The sequence below is a fragment of the Rhamphochromis sp. 'chilingali' genome (genome assembly GCF_963969265.1).
Source record: "Rhamphochromis sp. 'chilingali' genome assembly, chromosome: 11".
NCBI lineage: Eukaryota > Metazoa > Chordata > Actinopteri > Cichliformes > Cichlidae > Rhamphochromis > Rhamphochromis sp. 'chilingali'.
The window spans coordinates 23,407,958-23,429,374 of record NC_137938.1 but is presented as its reverse complement, the minus strand read 5'-3'; the positions used below and the strand labels follow the sequence as shown (position 1 = coordinate 23,429,374).

General features: G+C 42.0%; 1 protein-coding gene across 4 annotated transcripts; it reads right to left on the bottom strand.

Moving 5' to 3' along the window:
* Positions 1-335: 335 nt before the first annotated feature.
* Positions 336-21,385, bottom strand: pklr (pyruvate kinase L/R). 4 transcript variants are annotated; one of them, XM_080895742.1, is made up of 12 exons: positions 21,331-21,385; positions 11,617-11,781; positions 10,934-11,025; positions 10,246-10,377; positions 8,543-8,729; positions 7,461-7,734; positions 6,552-6,702; positions 5,574-5,726; positions 5,294-5,460; positions 2,903-2,969; positions 762-876; positions 336-673 (listed from the first exon to the last, which is right to left on the bottom strand). In XM_080895742.1, the coding sequence occupies exons 2-12, from the start codon at positions 11,753-11,755 to the stop codon at positions 543-545; spliced, it is 1,608 nt and encodes a 535-aa protein (XP_080751868.1). In that variant the 5' UTR covers positions 11,756-11,781; positions 21,331-21,385; the 3' UTR covers positions 336-542. The 4 variants fall into 4 exon arrangements, with proteins under 4 accessions (XP_080751868.1, XP_080751866.1, XP_080751869.1 ...); XM_080895740.1 differs by lacking the exon at positions 21,331-21,385 and adding an exon at positions 20,076-20,392; XM_080895743.1 differs by lacking the exon at positions 21,331-21,385 and adding an exon at positions 20,105-20,389.
* Positions 21,386-21,417: the final 32 nt, after the last annotated feature.

Genomic DNA, 21,417 nt, shown 5'->3' with positions numbered 1-21,417 from the left:
CACAGGAACAGATATAATTACTTTCTGGGTGAGCAATATGCAGATGTGGCCATCTGGGTCATCTCAGTTGACAAAGGGGGTGTCAGCTCTGCATCATCGGCTGCTGCTCATAATAGCCAAAAAATTGCCGCTGCACAGAGATAAGCTTGGGACTCTGGGTAGGAATGAAAGTCTTATCTCCAAATTCTATAAAGAGCACCAATGTACTTCAACAATGGCAGCCACAGAGACAATACTTTCACTTTCAATATGAAAACAGGAGGCAGGACAGTTCAATTACAGAAGCCTGTGTCCTGACAAGAACTGGAGAACAACGTATTAAAGTTAAAGTCAAGTTTTATTTGAAGGGAGTCATGGGTACATTCATATGAGCGGTTATTAGACCAGGTGTTTCCGCATAATAACCTCAAATTTTAAGTAGAGTGTTTCTGCTGCTTTCGACAGAGGTTATTGCTTCGATTTTAGGGGTGGTTCTTTGGCTTTTTGGTGCATTAAAAGATTTTAAAGGCTCTCTTAATGAACCTCCAGCAACTCTGTTAGATTTAGAGTCCAGTGAGGTCATGTTGTTGCGGGACATTCACTGCCCTCATAATGTTGGTGTGACCAGACCCTGGGATCCAGCCTGTCATCACAATCACCATGTCGCCGGACTTGAAGAACCCTCTTGTTTTCCCTGTGGTGTTGGAGAGATAAGGGCATGTGAGTAATATGGCTTATATTATATAAGAACTGCAAGCGGGCTGAACAGAGCACAGACTGACCAATTTCCATGCCAAAGTTGACCCTGTTGTCCACATCATCAGCCCACACAGGAGCGGGCAGAGGGTGGAAGAGGGCAGGAAACACGCCTCGTAACAGCTGAGACTGACGGGTGACCTGACAAAGAGAAAAAAAAAAGAATAGGTACATTATAAAATAACTGCAAGTTGCTTGGTGGTTATTGATTTTTATAGTCTGTCAGTCTGTTGATCCCCCGATATATTTACCAGTAAAAACAGGAATGCAAACAGACAATGTGACAAAGAGGAGTGTATAAATATACAATGAAGGCTAACTGGGAGACTGGGAACAAGAGAGGAAGAAAACAATCATACAGACAGGAAGTAAAACAGAAAACAACACAGCAAAGAAAAAAAACTATCAAAATCAAACACAAAATAATAAAATACACATATGGAGCCCGGAAGGCTCATATTGGACATACTGTGGTCTTTTCTAAAGTTAGCTATACATCAAAATAAGATTCCTGCAGGTATATCTGTTACGATTACTGTTGAGCAATTAAATGCATTATAATTAGATGGTGGAAATCCGAGCCTCCAACATCGCACGTGTGGTTGAATAGGATTTGGAAATCTGTCTGATTGAACAAATAACTTCAGAAAGACGTATTTATCAGGAGATGGAGACCTATTTTTACATTTAAAGAAGGAAGAGAGAGGACTATGAAAGTATGTCAGAATGAGGCAATTTTGTTTAAAATATGGTCATTGTTATATTCATTTTTTTGTGTATCCTTTTATTTTTCTTTTCTTTTAATTAATATTACTGAGAAAAATGAAACATGCCAATTTTGTACTCTGTCACCACAATTTTATTGATACTAAAAGATGACCTGTGATTGATCAAAAAGTGTGGACGTCATAATAATGGACGTCAGGGGGAGCTGCCTTCATTTCAGTGACCAGCCATAGTGTGGGGTTATTACAGAGCATTCACATGTGCTCCATCAAATTTGACCCTGATTATTGCTTTGACATTATTGGAAACCATGATTCTTTTTTTAAAGACCGTGTAACCCACTTTGATCACTGGTCTTAGAACAAGAAAGTTCAATAAAACAGAAATACAGTCGGTAATAAATACTCCAGATTGGTGATACCAGTCTGACAACACTGTCACAATTTACCACGACAGACAGCAAAAGTGGACATCGCACACTAATCACTTTTGAAAACAGCGAGATATCATCATCTAAGCCAGACCTTCCCAAAGTGTGGGGCCCGCCCCCTAGGTGGGGCGCAGAGCCATTGCAGGGGGGCGCGGCATGAAAAGGGGGAAAAAAAACAACCATGGGGCTCCCACACAAACGCAAAGCAGGAGATGAAGCATCGCTGAATATGCTTCCAAACCAACTTCATTCTAAGCCAAAGACTAGAAAATATGGTGAAGGATATCTTCTCTTTGGTTTCACCTGCACAAGTGCCGAGGTAGGTCTCCCCTGCAGAATTGGTCTTTCCTGTGTTGGGAGCACCGCTGGGCTCTCCAAATCACAGACAAACAGTATCCCACATTCTTGATTTTTAGTTCACAAACACTTGTTGTAATGACTAACTACTCCTGACATTTCGGAGATGTTAGCTCTTTATACAGTAAAGTTAATCTGACTATCTGCCATTGGCGCACAGCTGACGTGAAAAAAGGCACATACCTTTGACGTTGCAAGAACTCTGTATTCCTCGCCCACACGTAAACGCAAAAAAGGAGTTTTAAAAAATCTCCGTTTTCGGCGATTCAAAACGCCGTTTACGTGTGGACGAAACCGCTGCATTTTCAAAAGTACCCGTGTAGGTGCAGACGTAGCGTAAAAGAGTTAGTAGTTTATTTTCTTACTACCTGCAGATTACTTGTATTTGCTTAACTGTTTACTAAATGTTTGAGGTGTGAAATAAACCGCAATTGAGCAAAATATGGGTGTGTGTGGTTGGAGGATGTGTTTGTGCGTGCGGGGGGGGGGGGGGGGGGGGGGGGGGGGGTGCAAATATTTTTCTGTAAAACAAAAGGGGGCCCAGCGAAAAAAGTTTGGGAACCACTGATCTAAGCCACGTTTTCATGGTAAGACAAATGCACCAGGTGTCAGCACAAAAGTAATATTTCTTTTGGTTCATAGAACAGACTGTACCTGTGGGCTCCTGGTGACGGCAATGATCGGACAGCGAGGGCGGTACCTGGACAGGAGATGAGCTGACCTGCAGAGAAGAAGTGCAAAGTTAAGGATGGAAAATAAATTATCAGTGATGGCACGCATGAACAACACTTTCATACTGAGGGAAAAATGAAAGCAGCATCACTGCTCCTTGGCATAAGTCATACAGGACTCTTTTCTTCCAAATATAATAATAATAACTCGCTTTTTGTGATTAAAGCTGCTGTCTTCCATGATCCGTTATTAATCCCGCTTTCAAGGTCATTTAGACCGCTTCCTCTCAACATCTTAAAGTAAAATCGGCACTTACTCAGCAGCTTAACACCCAGAGCACAGTAGGATATCAACTAAACAGATACCTCTCCATTTGTTAGTTTCTTCACTCATTTATAGAAGCTTTTGCTTTTAAGACTGTCTGCTGTCTATGAATGTGAGAATCTTATGTGCTTACACTTTTGAAATATATTGCAGACATTACAGATAAACTATTTTCTAATCAGAATTAAATCTCACAGTTTTAATATCTGATATGTTATGGTTGTATGTTTACTTAGACATAATGGCTAAACTAATTGGAGATCATTCTAGTGTATTTTTATGCACATTTTGGTAACAGGAGGTACGTGTGTGTCCTCCTGTGTGCACATTTAATATATGTGAGACGGGAAATCTCACATATATTATATAAAGTACAAAATACACAAAAACAGTACAATGAAGCCCCATAAAACCCAGAAGATGCACAAGCAGCAAACATTACTGCAATATTCAGCCTGGACCTTTGGGATAAAAGAAGCTGCAAACTTTAAAGAGCCTGTGTTATATGTTTGTTTGGAGAAGGACAAATAAACTTGTTTCTAGCATCTACAAGGACGAATACAGAAATTATTAATCCAAGTTCCTCTTTTCCAATCCAAGGTCACCGGAGTGCCGGAGCCTATCTCCTACACCCTGGATAAATCTCCAGTCTGTTGCAGGCCTCACAAAAATTACAGACACATTCGCACCTGCATACATCACTAACACGTGTGCAAGCGCAGGGAGGTCCAGGCTGGATTCAAACCCCTTTTTACTATGAGGCAACAGCGATACCCACAGCACCACCATGCCGCCCAAACAATGATAATATATTTATGTTAATTATTTTCAAATGGTTTTCCAAGTGCCCACTCCGGGTCAGGGACGAGACCCTGCCCCAAGTGGATGAGTTTAAGTCTTGTTCATGAGTGATGGGAGAAGGGAGCGGGAGATCGACAGACGGATTGGTGCAGTGGCTGCAGTGATGCGGACGCTGTACCGGTCTGTTGTGGTGAAGAGAGAGCTGAGCGTAAAAGCGAAGCTCTCAATTTACCGGTCAATCTATGCCCCTACCCTCACCTATGGCCACGAGCTGTGGGTAGTGACCGAAAGAACGAGATCGCGGATACAAGCGGCGGAAATGGGTTTCCTCCGAAGGGTGGCTGGCCTCTCCCTTAGAGATAGGGTGTGAAGTTCGGCCATTCGGGAGGGGCTCATAGTAGAGCCACTGCTCCTCCACATCGAAAGGAGCCAGTTGAGGTGGTTCGGGCATCTGACAAGGATGCCCCCTGGGCGCCCCCTGGGCAAGGTTTTCCGGGCATGTCCCACCGGGAGGAGGCCCCGGGGCAGACCCAGGACACGCTGGAGAGATTATATCTCTCGGCTGGCCTGGGAACGCCTTGGTGTTCCCCCGGATAAGCTGGAGGAGGTGGCTGGGGAGAAGGAGGTCTGGGCTTCTCTGCTTAGGCTGCTTCCCCCGCGACCCGGCCCCAGATAAGCGGAAGAAAATGGATGGATAGTTTTCCAAATCTAATCAGGCTTTTTAGTTACTTGTGCTAAATATGCTAGCTCTTAGCTTAGCGCTGCAACAGAACTGGAGAGAGAACAACATGGCAGCAAACTCCACCTACCAGCATCTTTCTATTAAACTAACAGGCCACAGCTATAGTCCTGGTAGATCAGCTGATCTCAGTGTCAGGCAACTTTCACACAGACCTCACACAGAGCATCTTATTTAAGTTCCCTAAACATGACCATAGCTTCTTTACATCTGCAAGCTACTTTGCAACCCTCCTCTACCACAGCTTCTCCTTCCATGCCATTTCTGACTTAATCAATGTAATATCTGTTGATGGTTCTTGCTGCTGCTCTTCTGAAACAAACGTAAGATTCTCTTGACTTTAGCGGTTCTGACTGATTTACTGGTTTTTTTTGGTAGGAAACCCTCATCAAACAACAATAAAACTTTGTCTTATGCTATATCGTGACAGTCAGGTGAACTGTCACGATATAGCATATAGCACTGCTAGTTCTGACACATTTATCATGAATGTTAGCTGATATACTCACCTGCCAGTGGTCGTGAGGACTATAATCGCCCCGGCACAGCATTTGAACGAAGACTCCACTGCTCCGATCGCCGTGACCTCCGTGGGGTCAGAGGAGAGAGGAGTGAGGCGGCGCAACTCCTCAAAAAGCTGCTGGTGGAAAATGGCTGCTTCTGCCTCCCTACAGATCTGAGATAGAGCGACAGAGACAGGGAGAGGGACAGACAGAGGGTTAGAGCATTATCAGAGGGCACTAAGTCAGACGCAACCGAACGACACCATGTGCACACAGAAACACACACCGAATGCATCATTGCAACTGACTCCACAGGAAACAGTCCCTTGGCGGTTTCTCCAGATAGCATTACACAGTCAGCTCCATCCAGCACGGCATTGGCAACGTCACTGCCCTCTGCTCTAGTTGGCCGTCGGTGGGTCACCATGCTCTCAAGCATCTGCAAATGCACAAAAACACACAAAGACACACATACAATACATTTCAGCTATAACCAAAACGTCTCTATAAGGTACTATAAATGGATTTCACCAATGAGTCCATCAAAAATAAGCCACTCGGAGTCTTTGTATGTCAATTTTTGTTCATTTTGACAAAGTGATATGGGCGAGCACGAAGACAGGAGGTAATGGCTTTGTGGATGGATAGATGGTAGAGTAGGAGTAATAAGAGATCATTTAGACTGAGGCAGACGAGTGCGAGTTAGAGAAATCGTTATTGGTATGCTGGAGACTCAGTGTTATGAGTCAATAAGCGAGGCAGACAGTTGGAAAATGAGCTTGCAGCATAGCCTGTGAGACTGCATTTTTAGTTAAGAAGCTCCGACTAATGCTGATTAGTGCATGTGTGTGGGTGTTGTTTGTGGGCTCAGGTCTCGAGTAGCAAACCTGCTATAACGCTGTCACTCTGAGTCAAGAGCTGTAGCATAAACAAAGTACAGCACTGTGACTCAACATGGCTGCGGGAGTGTTGCACGCATGTGTGTGTGTGTGTGCATGTGTGTAAAAGCAGAGGGGTGTGAAAGAGAGAGAATGTGTGCATCTCTGAAAATGAATTCACTGGACAAGTGACATTATGCACGAGTGTAAGGTTAATGTGTAGTTGGACCCGTTTGACATTCGGCTGGCTGAAACTGCAGTTAAAAGTCTTAATCTCAATATTTCTTCTTTTTCTGTGATTTTTTTTCTCTCTCTCTCTGTGTGTGTGTGTGTGTGTGTGTGTGTGTGTGTGTGTGTGTGTGTGTGTGTGTGTGTTCATCTCTGACCTGTGTGGCACAGATGACAGGCTTCCCAGCAGAGTTGCATCTCCCAATCATCATCTTCTGGGCAATGAAGACTTTCTCCGCAGGGATCTCGATCCCCAGGTCACCTCTGGCAACCATCACGCCATCGCTCTCAGCCAGGATTTCCTCAAAACTGACAGACAGATTAGAGGAAGGAGTGAGTGTTTGGGCTCAAGAAGAGAGAGTTGGAAAAAGAGCACAAAAGGAGGAATAAGGAAGATTCTACACGTTATCTAAAAACTAGGTCTTCCAATTCAGATTTTTTTTTTGTCACGCTGCTTTTAGATCTTCAAAAGATATCGAGGATAGCGTAAAATTTTGATTTAAATCCTAAATGATCTGGATGAAATCCAAACTCCTATATGAGCAAAGAACAAAGAGACTGAAAGGAAAAGCAGGAAGCTGTGATGCTGATGTAGATTTAAAAGGGAAAAACACAGCTGCAGGACATCCAAACAGGACGTTTAACATCAAATATTCACAAACAGCTTAACTACTGTTAAGAATTCATCTTTATTATCTAATGTCTTTCTATTAAAACTGCAGTTAAACACTGTCAGCAGCCGGGGAGCAGCAGGACAAAGCATGAGATAAGTAATGGAGGTAAGAAGGCAGGGAAATAAATTATGTCAGGTATATTAATTGGCTGCAATAACTCACATGGACAGCCACAGAGACCGCTTATCATAGATGTGTAAAATCTAAAGTTGACATATGTTTCTCCTTCACTGACAGCTGGCTGTCCACAGGAGCGACAGATCACATCAGCGGTGGATTTAAAAGACCTGTCAAAGTCTCGTTGTGGAAGACTCATGCCGTCAGTGCCTGTTTGGCTAAAAATAACTCTGCAGAAATGGCATTAATTGGAAATTGGATTTTTCCAGGACTCACTTTTGAACTCCTTGCCGGCTTTCCACCTTGCTGATCACTTTAATATCTCGACCATGCGCCCCAAGAGCGCGACGCACATCCTTGACATCCTGGGCTGAACGGATGAAGCTGGCGAACACCATATCAACACCCTGAGCCACGCCGAACCTCAGGTCAGCCTCGTCCCGCGGGCTGACCGACTGCATGCCGATTAGGTCGCAGCCGGGAAGGTTTACGCCTTTACGACTGCAGAGCATCCCGCCTGATTCCACCACCGTGTCCACCCAGTCCGAACCTGACAAGAAAAATGTTGGAGATGCAGGGACTCACAAAGGAGTGGTGCATTGATACTATAAAAACATTCAATAATACAACCAAAAATCAGAGCATGGGAAATTGCACAATTGTTGGATAATAAGGAAAATACATTAGAAGTAATATATAATAATGGAACTCAAGAATCCATAGAAAGATTTAAAGTTATACGTGCATGCAGGGATGAAGGTTTATAGGCCTGTGGACATGTTTGTATCAGTACACTGGCCTGAAAAGTTGCACTCAGTGCATGAGATATATGAGAATGAGCTATAGAAGAATGCACATAAAACTGAAAAACCACCTCGCAGATAGAAAATGACAAATGTTCACATAATTGAAGACAAAGAAAGCCTTTGGACCGTGGGAGGATAAAGGAGCCTGAGGTGAAAATCCAAACAGGCCCAGGAAGAGCAGAGGGAGATAAACACACAAGACTGTGTTGATACTGTTTTGTTGACCTTTATTTTGGTAAAATTTGATTTGGATCCAAATTTATAGTTGATGGTGGAGAAAAATTGTGGGCTGTGAGTAGGGGGATCAGATCCCAAAAAAGGTAGTCAAATATATTATAACGTATTATTTACATAATATCTGAATGGAACTTTTCCATCTCTCTTGCTAAATAAATATTTGAGCTGCTCTTCTGTCTTGTCCTTGGCAACAGCAGGGACGGATCCATAAATTGGCAAATTTTTCTGACAATTTTTATATTTTTATCAAATTACGACCACACATACTGTGTCCCTTCACACCATAGTTTCTCTTGTCTGTGTAATGCACATTACCTATATCTAATACTCGGAGTCCAATGAGGCCATCATCAATGTAGATCTTTCCATCCTTCTTGAGAACTTTGGGCAGGTTGGGATAGTCCACCCAGATTATCTTTCCATCTGTCTTGTCTTTGTCACTCTCTGCTGTCACCACGCGCACATTGTTGCCCTTCACCAGCTCCACCTCTTCTTCCACTTTCTGTCGAAACAGATACGAAACACAAAAACCTCCAATTACTGCTCTTGTTGTAAGCAAACATACAGTAGTATTGTCATTTCCAGCAACTGAATTTTCTTAGACACAAGATCTCTGAGTGCTGCTGCAGAAAATCAAAAAAACTGACTGCGTTTGAACCGTGATGAAATCCGTGACTGGTTGATTAAAAGGCGTGCTGTGTTACAAAACGCCGGTGTGTTTTGTAGTGTTTATAATGAGTAGTTCTAGTACCTTATCTGAGAGGGTTTGAGTGGCAGCAATGATGAAAACACAAGAGACTTTGTACTGTACAGGCATGAAACTTTAAAAGGAACACACTGGCTGCTTTGTGCAAAGCATTTGGTATTTACTGATGACGTAACAATTATATTTCCAAATATTTGAGAAGGCAGCACACTTGATGTAAGACAACGACGGACAGAATTAGAAATGAGTACATTGGAGGGACAGCTCAGATCGAGCAGTTTGGAGACAAAGTTAGAGAGACAAGTCTGAGATATTTTGGAAAATTGCAGAGGAAGGATAGTAGAAATACTGGGTGAAGGATTTTGAATATCTTGTGCTCAGGAAGGTGAAAACAGGAAGAACACATAAAAGGTTCATGGATGTAGAGAAGGAGGACGTGCAGGTGGCCGATATGACAGAGGAGGACAGTAGGGATACGGTGAGATGGATGCAGATGGGAGTAGGGAGTAGCCAAAAGAAGATGTTATGTCAAAAAGACAAGAATGGGATTCAAACATAGCATAAGTTTAAAAATTAACAGAATAATCCAAAAATATTTTGCACATTTCTACAAAAAACAAGCAGTCAAAAGTATACATCTCAATGAATAATTCCTAACATGTGTTGAATGTTTTAACATGTTGTTGATGTCCACGCCTGCTATAAATGGCCAAATATAGCATCCACCATCTTCTTAACCACTTATCCAGGTAGGTTTGCAGGAGCACTGAAGGATATCCCAGCTAACATACAACGTGGGTAGTCATTATTATATATAATAATGATTGACTGATTTATTGGTTGATTGATTGGTTGCCATTACATATATTCACCTACATATATAATTTTGTATGCTGTAAATATCTTGTCTGTTAAAAATATAAATGTTTAGTAAAAATAGAGTTATATTTAGCATGTGTTTAGTAACTCAAGTGCACCTTTCAATTAGTCTACCCAGACTCAGATCAAATGCCATGCAGAGTATTTCTGAAGCTAATCAACACACAAGGAGGTTTCCTGCAGCCTGGAGTTATTTGTTCAGCAAAGCAGACAGCAGGCAACAGCAACACGACCAACAACACAATAAGATGATGATGAAAAGGCAGATGAGCACACGCCTACAGCTGTTGTTTTTCCAGGAAAAGTAGCAACCTGTAACAAATGATGTGCTGCACCAAGGAATGGGCTTATTTTCTGCACCTCTTACACCTGACTGCATGTGACTGTTTGATTAGGTTTAGACTGTTTGATAGATGAAGCAAAGCATGCTCACCCCTTTAACTAATCCGGTGCGGATCTCTGGGCCCTTCGTATCCAAAGCGATGGCAACCGGTCGATAGTACAACGGGTCAGAGGTTATCGTCTCCACCGCCTCTCTGATGTTCTTGATGGTTTCACCGTGATACTGAAAGACACAGACAGGGAATCAATACCTGGCTGAGTGGAGAACCGAGGCGTGTGAACACAAATGCGCCACAACATTAAAACCAATAGCCAGTGAAATGATTCACATGGATCATCATCTGTTATCTGTGATGGGTGCTGGCATTTATGTGGCTGTTACTTCATCACAAGCCATGGATGTACCCACTCCCATCCACACATCCCAACTGCACAGGAGCAGCTCAGGGAACACAAGAAACAAAGACTGCAAGGTCTTCCAACTCCCCAGATTACAGTCTGATAGATGCTAAAGCAGCAAGTTGAGGTTAGTATCTTGCTGTAGGATATTCGGCATGTAGCCAGGGATCAAACCACCAACCTTCTGATTAGTAGATGATCTGTTCTACCTCCTGAGCCACAGCCACTCCACAGTGGGTGGCAGATACCACAAAACACCTCCAGATGTTCTTTCTTTACGCCCCTGATTGGTCAAAGGTGTTTTGGTGTCGTGAATAAACAGGCAACATTAACCAGGCGGTTTTAATGTTGTGGCTGATCAGCATGTGTGCCGTACGTACTTCATGTGATCCATGAGAGAAGTTAAGACGAGCGATATTCATTCCAGCCTTGACCATCTCCTGAAGTTTGGGGATCGATCGAGATGCCGGACCTGAAAGGAAAAAAGAGAGTGAATAAAAGAAAAGCAGTTTCAATAATCAAATGTTCATTCATTTGATGTAGGCCCCAAAAACAGAATTGTATTTGTTTTCCATAAAAGGATCTTTAGGTTTTAAACAGCCACAATAAAATTACATTTTGGCTATTTTTTGTGTATTTCCTGATATTTTATTAATAGCCTTATTCATGGTATAATTTGTTAATGATAGAAATTTTTGTTAGCTACAGGCAGACATTAAAATGAACTGTTTGCTTGCCTGTTACTTTATCCCTTTAATGAAAACCCTTCAGGGAGTGATAAACAAACCCATGTCCTCGCGAGGAATCAAAACATCATCTGGAAAGCCAGAGCCAGAGCCAGATGACTTAGGAGCCGTTTGTATAGTGTATTTCCTTCTAATTGTTTTTCATCTTTTTCTGGACAGCAAAAGCTTCAAACTACATCAGCCAAAAAGCCTTGCCAACAAGCTAAAGACCACCCACCCCCTCCAGACGCTGGCTTTCTGACACGGAGCCAACGATGACACATAACAGTTGTCAGACAACAAACTTGAAACTGAGACTCACTGTCTGTCACACTCACCGATGGTGCAGATTATGCTGGTGTTGCGCGCTGTGATTGGCTCCTGGTTGATGTCCAGGAGACAGAGATGCTCCAGGAAGGTGTCAGCCATACTGGCGTCAAGCTGCTGGCGTTGGATGAAAGAGTCCGGCAGTGTCATCACATCGGAGTAGCGCCTGATGCGAGCTATAATGACAGAGAAACGCTGTCAGTGGGATGAAGTTGAGTCATGAAGCTCTACTGCCAACTGCACCTGTGAAAACCAAATGAACCGAACACTTCCGACCGAACGAAGCGCACAATTTCAGTTTCAATAGCAAAAAGGAACAACACAGAATATGCTAACATTAAGAGATAAAACACAACACATACAGACCTGACATTAACTGCCACCAGCAGGGGTCACAAAGGTTTAGATGCTGGTATATTCAGCCGACTTATGAGTCACTACTGCGAAAACTATACACAGCTGCTCTGCTGATACGCTATACTTTACAAGCAGAGAAGTGGCATTTGAAAACAGAGACGACGACTGATAATATGGAGGCAATATAAAGGTTTTTATGCTGACATTTGAAGCTGGAAGCAACCGTTTAATTTAAGGCTGGTTGTTTTTCATGGACCAGAAAGGAAGAGACAGACAGACACACACACACACACACACACACACACACACACACACACACACACAGTCTCTCTATTGGATACAGTATTTACAGTCACTGGGACTGAAAGGAGCCAAGGTTGCATTTCTGTTGTTACCCGCTCTGTCAGCTTGTGAAGCACAATAAAAACAAATCCTCCAGAAGCAAAAGACAAAGGAGTGGATGGATGAGCAAAAACCACATACCAGCAATAACGACTGTCACCACCGTAATGGTAATCGGTTGAACTATAAAGCTGTTATGGCAAACATCAGCATTCTTGTGCACCCCCGTACATTTGATGAAATGTTCAATGTTTACTCTTACTTAAGCTCTGCTTTTGAAGTATCTGTCAGTCTGACAGCTGCTGCTGCTAGAAATGAAACTGCAAGAGTCAAGAGAGCGAACCAGACCAGTAAAGTTATGGGCATTAAAATCAATTCAACCAGCTGAAAATCTAAAGCAGTCCTTTATAGATCTGAGGTAAACCAGAGAACTTGGCTCATAATTCTACAGTTTCATAATGATGAGTGCAACCTTTCATTTGATCTGTTGATGCTATAACATCTCGATTATATCAATTTTAAAAGAAAGCTCTGATTTTGTAGATATCAGCGTATCTGGAGCCAACCCCAGCCCCCTCTCAAGCCTTTCCCAAACCACAGCCTCAATTCATGCTCAAGCCATCTGCCATTATCTACTAGATATGCTGTTCAACCTATATGTAAGTAGGATGTTGTCCCAGCTAGTGAATTACTTTTTAATTGTTTGTGGTGGGTCGTCTACCAATCGGAAGGTCGGTTGATCGATCCCCAGCTTTCACAGTCTATATGTGGAAGTATCCTTAAGCAAGCTACTGAACCTCGAGTTTCCCCCAATCTAGGCTTATGTGTGTGTGTGTGAATGTTAGATAAAAGTACAAAGTAAAAGATGCTGTGTGAATGTATGTGTGACTGGGTGAATGAGACTGGTAATAAGTGCTCAGACTAAGTAGAAGGTTTCTATATAAGTAGCAGTCCATATACCAATAATCTACGCAGTTTGAGCCATGTGCTACTCACACTGGGAAAATACCAGTAGGTAAAGCCTTTCAGCACCTTATCCCAGTGACTCCACAGCCACCAGTCTCTATGGCATCACTGAGCATCAACCTCGAGGGCTGAACAATGAACTCAAAGCTCAAGTGTCTAATCCTGCAGCTCATAAAAGAGCCGCTTGAATCTGGCTACAAAAGCACATCAATCTCCATTTCCCACTTAAAGTGGGCTGGGGCCATCCTGAACTGCGTTCTGACACCTTCGATCCAGTGAGCAATTAAATCTGATTGGCAGTTTAATGCAAACTACTGTCGAGCTTCAGCTCATCCCTCAGAGACAGTTAAATTACTAAATGGGGCCACCTGCACACCGCCTTCTCATCTCTGTCATGAATCCATGCATGTAGTTTATAACGTGGCCACAGTAAGGGAAGCAAGCATAAATGGATGAATTTTTAAAGTAGGCAAATTAGAAAGATGAAGAGAGCTATTAGAAAGAAAGGACAGGATGGGAAGACAAGAGATTATTTTCAAAGGTAAAGACTGCTCAGCAAGTGAGTGGAAACTTCCAGCTTACATGCAGTATCCCCGCTCTTGTTAGAATTTTTTTTTAACCAAGCAGAGGATCTGCTGAATTCGCCTGGTTATTTCATATAGAGTAAGATCTATGACAACAAATACATGATAATCATTCCATGTTTTTCAGAGGTGATGCAGGACATTAAGTGCAGGTTAAACTGGGAAGTCTGCAATACTGTGGCTCAGTTAACTGTGATGGACCATGTTAGATTGGTACAAGACAGACTGTGGTATCCATGGTCACAGCTAGTTAGTCATGTTAGGTCATGGGTTGCAGCAGAGAGAGAGAGATGGTGCTGAAAGAATTTTGAATTGAACCCTATGAGAGAGCTCTGAAAAAAATGATAGCAGAAGTATAACTTTCATAAGAGCAAGGTTTTAAACCCTTATTCGTGGGCAGCAATTGGGTGAATGTTTAAATTTTATTATTCAGATTTAACTGGATATTTTATACTTTATGGTATGAGATACCAGTGCTAAAAATAGAAGAACACACAGTGGATCGCCCAGAGTTCCGACGGCAAAATTATCAAAGCAGTGAGGGGTCATTCTGACAGACAGCAGAACAAAAAGCAGCCAACATCCAAAGAAGAGCTTTGAAGGTCCTTCAAGAAGCCTGAAGAATTATTTCGTTACTACTTAAAGAAATTACAAGAAAGGTTGCCTAGGGTAGCTCAGGCTGTGTTGAAGAATAAAGAAGGTCATACCAAATATTGACTTTCAATTGTGTGACACTTATACGCTGGACCTTGCTAACCAACAAAAAACAAACAAAACAAAACAAGGCAAAAGCCATAGCACCAAACTAAAGGCTTAAAAACAGGACTTTCTGAACACATGGGTGGCTACCTTCATCTTTTATAAACAGTTTATAGGCTGCGCCAACTGAGAGTATTATACAGGGAATGGAGCCCATTTCTTTCATTCAGAGCATTGTGGTACCTGACTAAGAGCTTTGCGCCAGTACAATGGAATCCATTTTAAAGGATGTCACAGTCAGTCGAGCTTGCAATTTCGGCCATCACAGAGACTAAAGAGCGTGAGGATGAGAGGTGAGTCCGACATAAGGTTTGTGTGAAAAGGTGAGGACAAAGACGGGAAAGAAGACAAGAGAAAGAACAGTGCACACATCACAGAAGAGCCACATTTTACAAGGTTGTTTTGCAACTGTCTAAAGGTTGTTTGCTGTTTTTTTAAATAGTATGCGTCAGTTATCAGTTTAAGGACTACGCCGTGAATGGACAAACAGAAACATGCAAGGACATAGTTTGCACTCTGCAAAGGAAATTCCCTGGTAAAACCAGTGAATGGCGGTTTTGTAGAATAATGTGAACTTGCAAAACTCGTCTATCCTGTAGATTCAGTCTGTCTGCGTTTTCTATTTCTCTCCTCTCCACCTCCCTGTGACCCAGTTCTGCCGCACTGCTGCACACATCATTACGTGTCCCACTGAGATCCTCTCCAGACACGTCCCAGAGAGTACACATGGAAACACACACATGCAATACATCCACCTGCAAACATCCAGACAAATGTACACACACGCAGGCACCTGTTACTGGAAGGCTGACTATAAATAGACATTAGGTCAAAGACACTAAACTTGCAAAGTATCAGTCAACACTGAGGCTTCATGACTGATTAAAACCAGTTATGGGTGTAACCCCAGTATACCAGGAATGAGCTGCACTTGGTCACATTTTCGGAGTGTTTGTGCAATCGATCAGTGAACCCACGGTAAGAGTGCAGCTATTTATCCAACTGCGGCTGCACTGAAGTTCAAAGGCATTTGACATCTGACTGTTATGCAAGTGAAAAAGGACATAATGCAAAAACGTGACACTGCACAATCAATGATATTACAAAAAAGGGATTATTTAGTATTTTTCCATCAAGATACAGGTTATCAATCACACGCAACATGTCTTGCCAGTTCATATTAAACACTAATCCATAGTGCTAGTACCAAGTTGGACATCGCATGCACTGACAAAGGTACTGGGAACATTCCAATGTTGCAGATTTGTCCTCATCTGCCTCAGCTCAAAGGTGCTCTATTGGATTGAGATCTGGTGACTATGAAAGCACTTGGAGCACACTGAAGTCCTTGTCATGTTCAAAAAACCGATTTGAGACAACTTCAGCTTTGTGGCTAGGTAGGCTGTGGTGTTTAAACAATGCTCAGCTGGTACTAAGAAGCCCGAAGTGTGCAAGAAAATATCCCCACACCGTTATACCAACAGCAGTCTGAACCATTGCTACAAGGCAGGATGGACCCATGTTTTCACGCTGTTATTGCCAAATCTGACATTAACATCTGAATATTGAAGCAGAAGAGCGTCAGAGGAGAGAGACTCATCACATCAAAAAGACTGATTGCAATGTTTGTTTCCAATCTTCTACAGGCCAATTTTGGTGAGTCAGTGTGAACTGTAGCATCGGTTTCCTGTTCTTTGCTGACAGGAGTGGCTCTCAGTGTGGTCTTCTGCCACTTCAAGATACCACTTTCAAGGCTCTCTTCTCCATTCTGATGCTGAGGTTGAACTTCAGCAGGCCTCACTCCTTGGTGGCTGCTTATTGGGGCCTGGAGCCTGGGGCTCGCTCGGGCCACTTTGGGGGTGGGGTGCCCTCGGCCTCTCGGCCTGGGGCTCGGTCACTCAGTCACAGCTGGCTGCCGGCGGAGCTCACGGGCGCGTCACTGCAACCCCCCCCCCCCTGGCTTCTGCTCCACGGCTGCTGAGCGACCCCTCATCTGGGACTCTCCTCAGCTCTTTCTGGGACAGTGGCGCAGCTGCCTCTCTGTTAGTCTTCCTTGGTCTCTTGTGTTCTGAGGGCCTCTGGATGTCTGGAGTCTTGATCTCCTCCATACCTGCTTCATGCTCTGGTGGGCGGGGCTGTGGCTCCCCACACACTCTAGCAGATCATTACATGAAGGAACCTTTTAAATACAAGCGCGTCCATGCTAACAGGTGTACACACGGGTGCTCACACACACAAACTACACCCTTTTTGGCTCCTACCTTAAAGCACACTGTGCGCTGTCGATATTACGTGCTTCACAATAATGTTTAATATTTAGTATTTACTGTTATATTCCCATAGATCATCGTGATGTTGTTTATTGTATTGCTCTCATTTTCTTCTGCTTGTTTTCTTTTTTCTTTCTCAACAGGTGATCCAGGTGATTGATATATGTATTTTTTTTGTCTGCTTATTTAGTTGTTTTTTGTTTTTTTGCCCTTTATCCTCGTCCCTCTTCTCCGCTGTTTTTTCCCCCTCTTCCTTTCTCACTTTTCTTTTCCTCATTCAAGTCTGTCCCGTATCTAGCAAGTGAAAATAAAAAATAAATAAAATAAACAATAAAAGGTGAATCAAATAGACCATTACGGCAAGGCTGGGATGGTCAATTTGGTAAAGTAAATCCGTTGGGCATCTTTCTTCGCCTTTAGACAATAATTCTGATGGCAAAAGAACCAAACGGGACAGGCAAAAAAAAAAAGAAGAAAAAAAAAGAACTTCAGCAGGCCAACTTGATCTTGTCTAAATTTATCTCTATCTGCTGAAATAGCTCAGTTGGAAAAGCGTTAGATGGAAGATCTAAAGATCCCCGGTTTCAGCAATTAGGAGTTACCCTTAAGCTTTTCTCCCCCCAAGATTAATAAGTTAATGTGTTTCTAAATGTACTAAATTGTTGTCATGTGGTTGGCTGATTTGATTATTGCAGTGCAAAAGTGAGAAGTTGAGCAAGTGTTCCTAATAAAATAGCTACAAGTGTAAAACATTCAATACATTTTCATTAAAATAAATAAAATCAAGCTAAACCTGTATGAGAATATATGAATGTGCTTACCCATGTTGAGCAACCCTTCCATTATAGATCCAAACCTACTGTTTCACTGTCCGATTCTTTCTCCAGTCTACTTTTGTTTTAGGTTCTCTTGGATTTTGTTGTGTAATTTATTTTCTCCCAATTTCTCAATCCAATTCCTCTGTCTTTGTCCTTTACAGCGCTAATGTTATTGACTGGTCTTGTGTCACCTGAACAAGCCTGTTCATGTCTCTTTCATTCATCTTTCTTTCGCCCCTCTGCTGCCCCCTCATCTATCTCTCCTCCCACTCACACCATCTGGACTGGGTCCACACAGCATGCAACAGTTGCATGATTGGGCTGAGTTAGCATAAGAGAGCCAATCTGACCTGGCTACAAATGATGCTAAAAATGGAAAATCTTTGCCAGACTGGTAAGCCAACAGAGTACACTACAGTACAAAAGGACACCGGTGTCCTGCAACGTTGCAAATTATATAACCCTAACCTTGACCTCAGAATGTGAACTCCAAGCCAAACATATTTACTCATGCTATTATGTATTTGTATAAATTGTCAATGTATTATTAGTAGAAAATAACCAACAATAACTTCTCACTTATAAAGGAAAAGAACTAAATACATGCTTCACTGTAGTTCTTCCAATGGTTTTAGTTTGCTGTAAACAAATTATCTTCAACATTTTTGGAACATTTGAGAACAAATAATTATGCTTAACAAGTAGGTCAGTAAAGAAAACAGTTATCAGTTGCAGCTGAAGTTGTATAACCTGAACTTATAATCTGAACATTTCCAAGAACACCACTTTAACATTATTTCAGTGCGTCAGCACCATGAAGACTTTGCTGGAGATCCAGGAGGTCCCAGGATAACTGGTCACTTTTACATTGCACAGACCCCGTAGCTATAGTTACAGAGTTAAAAGGAAAAACGCTACACCAAGCAACATCATCCCAACTGTTTAATTTTATTAATACTAGATTCTGTTTTCTGATGGAATTAAACAAGAAACCAAAATAAGAAAAAAAGTTTACAGCTGGAGTAGAATAAACACCATCCACAATCTGGCATTCCTAATTTATTTCTTAATAATTCCCTATAGCTGATCTGTTGGGAGCAATAACATAATTCAATAATTATCAGCACACGACGTATAAAGCTTTTGCAAAGAAATCTCTCAGAGTAGATATTGGGCCTCTTCTTGCTTCTCGCATGCTTAAATGGATGTAAATGTTATTCCCTCTTTCATAGTGTTTATTCACAACAGCAGCTATTAGAAATCAGTAGGACTGATAAGAGGTGTTATTCAGAGGTGGGACCAAGTCATTGTTTTGCAAGTCTCAAGTAAGTCTCAAGTCTTTATCCTCAAGTCTCAAGTCAAGTCTCAAGTAATGTCAGGCAAGTCAGAGTCGAGTCTCAAGTCACTGGTGTAAAAGTCCAAGTCAAGTCACAAGTCTGAAACTTTGAATTTCAAGTCCTTTCGAGTCTTTAAAAAAAAAAAAACAACGAAAAAATAATGTTGCAGTTATATGCTAAATGTAAATATTAGACCATGTAATTTTAAAATCTGTGTTTTTCTCAACACATGACAAAATAGTGAACTTAGAAAATATACACAAATTGTGAAATTGCACCTCTATAAAATGCAGCTCAATTAAACCTAGCTCCAAGAATAATTTTCACCGACAGTTCTGAGATAAGCTGCATGTTATTCTTGGATGCGGTTGTAGGACCAGCTTTAAAATCGCATGACAAAAATATACACATTAAAAAAAACTGTATCACCAACGTAGCCTGGACAACATTTGCTAGTTAGATGAAGTCAGCTATCTCATCGTAGCATATTTATATGCATATTTATAATCATACGGTTCTTGGAGTGAGTGCATACACTCATGAAGTTTAGTAACTTCAGGTCACTGCAACAAGCCCAGGTACAGTTTACCGACGGATGGGTACAGGACCTTGAAATGCACCGTGTAATCGTACGTATCATAAGTTTACCAGTCTCACAAATCGTCGTCATAAATACATATTCCTTAACCGTTTATTAATAGGACCTTTGAGCTCAACGGTAATTAATTAGTAGTGGAAATAATTTCTGGTAGCATCACAGAAATGTAGCAGTGACAACAATATTGTATGCTGTAATCGTACTGTGCAATTAGTGATACAAAAAACCTGTTTTATCCTGTGAATAAAAGTATATGTTTTTGTCAATGTACCATAATAACAGAAGCGAAACGCAATATTGTGTCAGGACAATTCACTATTTATGCACAATAAATAAAGGAGCATAGCGCGACAATTTCTGTTCAGCGCCAGACTTGCTTGTAACCTATATCACTAATTATGTTATGAAAATGACGTATTAACTACTAAAAAACACTGACCTTCGTGTAAATGCTTGGAGCAGACTAACCTGTGAGCTGGAGTGTTCTGGGATGTTATATTTGATCTTTGAATGGCTGCAATCCAGGCCATCCGTCGCGTCTTTGTTACTTCGGAAACATGGCTTGAACAATTTCTCTTCACCGACGTAATCCGATAACAACCGATCTCTTTACCCGTCGGCTTCCCGTGGCTGTCATGCGACCGGCTATTGCAGTTAATAATACAACAGCTTCTTGACATTTTTGTGTTTCTTTTTATCGCTGTATAACTGATTTTAATTGAAAGCCTGCGTGCGCTAGTACCGCTTGCCACGAGTTCCCAGAATCCTTTGCGGTTCTACCCGTGAATGACGTCACATTTTCAATCTCTATATAATATGCGTGTTAAATTTTATATTTGGGGTAAAATATCAAGTCTTTTCAAGCAAACCGGTTCAAGTCCAATTCAAGTCCCAAGTCATTGGTGTAAAAGTCCAAGTCAAGTCACAAGTCTTAGAACATTTTTTCAAGTCAAGTCTAAAGTCATAAAATTAATGACTCGAGTCTGACTCGAGTCCAAGTCATGTGACTCGAGTCCACACCTCTGCAGCTATTAGAAATCAGTAGGACTGATAAGAGGTGTTATTGAAGACTAAGACTTTGAAAAATGAGGTTACACGTAGAGGCGACGTGGCTTGTAGTTAAGGAGCACTTTGCGTCTGCGCGGAGCCTCACTTTGCAGAGCTGAGTCCGCGCATAGAGTGGACTGGTGGGTGTAAATCGTTAGCCAAAGGACAAACAGCACTTTGGTCCTGAGTTGACTGTTTAAAATCTAACCCTGCAGCCATCTAACGTGCAAAGCACACACCTCCGTAACATCTACTAATGCTACGCTTGCAGTAATTATCAGACGGGGTAAAGGTCGATTTTACGCATTGGCACCAAAGTGCAACTTAAATTTGCAATATGAACTGAATACTCGAACAGCATTGTTCGAGTATCAAAACTCCCCCCCACGTGGCTCCTGCATTGAGTTCTTTTTAAACTTGATCGTGAGTTGCAGGAAAAAAAGAGGAATACACAAAGCGATCAATACCCGCCGCAGCGACGGAAATAATCTGCAAGATTTTTTTTTAGCTACAAAACAAAGAGAAACAATCATGAGAGGTGGATACAGGAGCGAGCCCCGATAAGCAGAATTAAGTATTTACTTGGCCCAAACAGCGTATTTTCATTACGATGAGAAGTTGCAATGTTTAGAAGAGAAGTAACGAACCTCTCGGATCTCTCCTCGAGCAGGTAACAAGTGCTGGGTGAACAGGGGCAGGGTACAAAAGTAAATGAATGGGCAGGTGTGAGCTTT

Bases quoted from the DNA above. Each gene is read 5' to 3' on its own strand.
- pklr (XM_080895740.1), bottom strand. From the start codon at position 20,316: ATGTCAAGAAGCTGTTGTATTATTAACTGCAATAGCCGGTCGCATGAC. The intron at 11,782-20,075 runs GTCAGTGTTTTT...CTGTCATTATAG, and splicing joins CTCCAAGCATTTACACGAAG to CTCGCATCAGGCGCTACTCC. The intron at 7,735-8,542 runs GTAATGTGCATT...TTTTCTTGTCAG, and splicing joins ACTCCGAGTATTAGATATAG to GTTCGGACTGGGTGGACACG.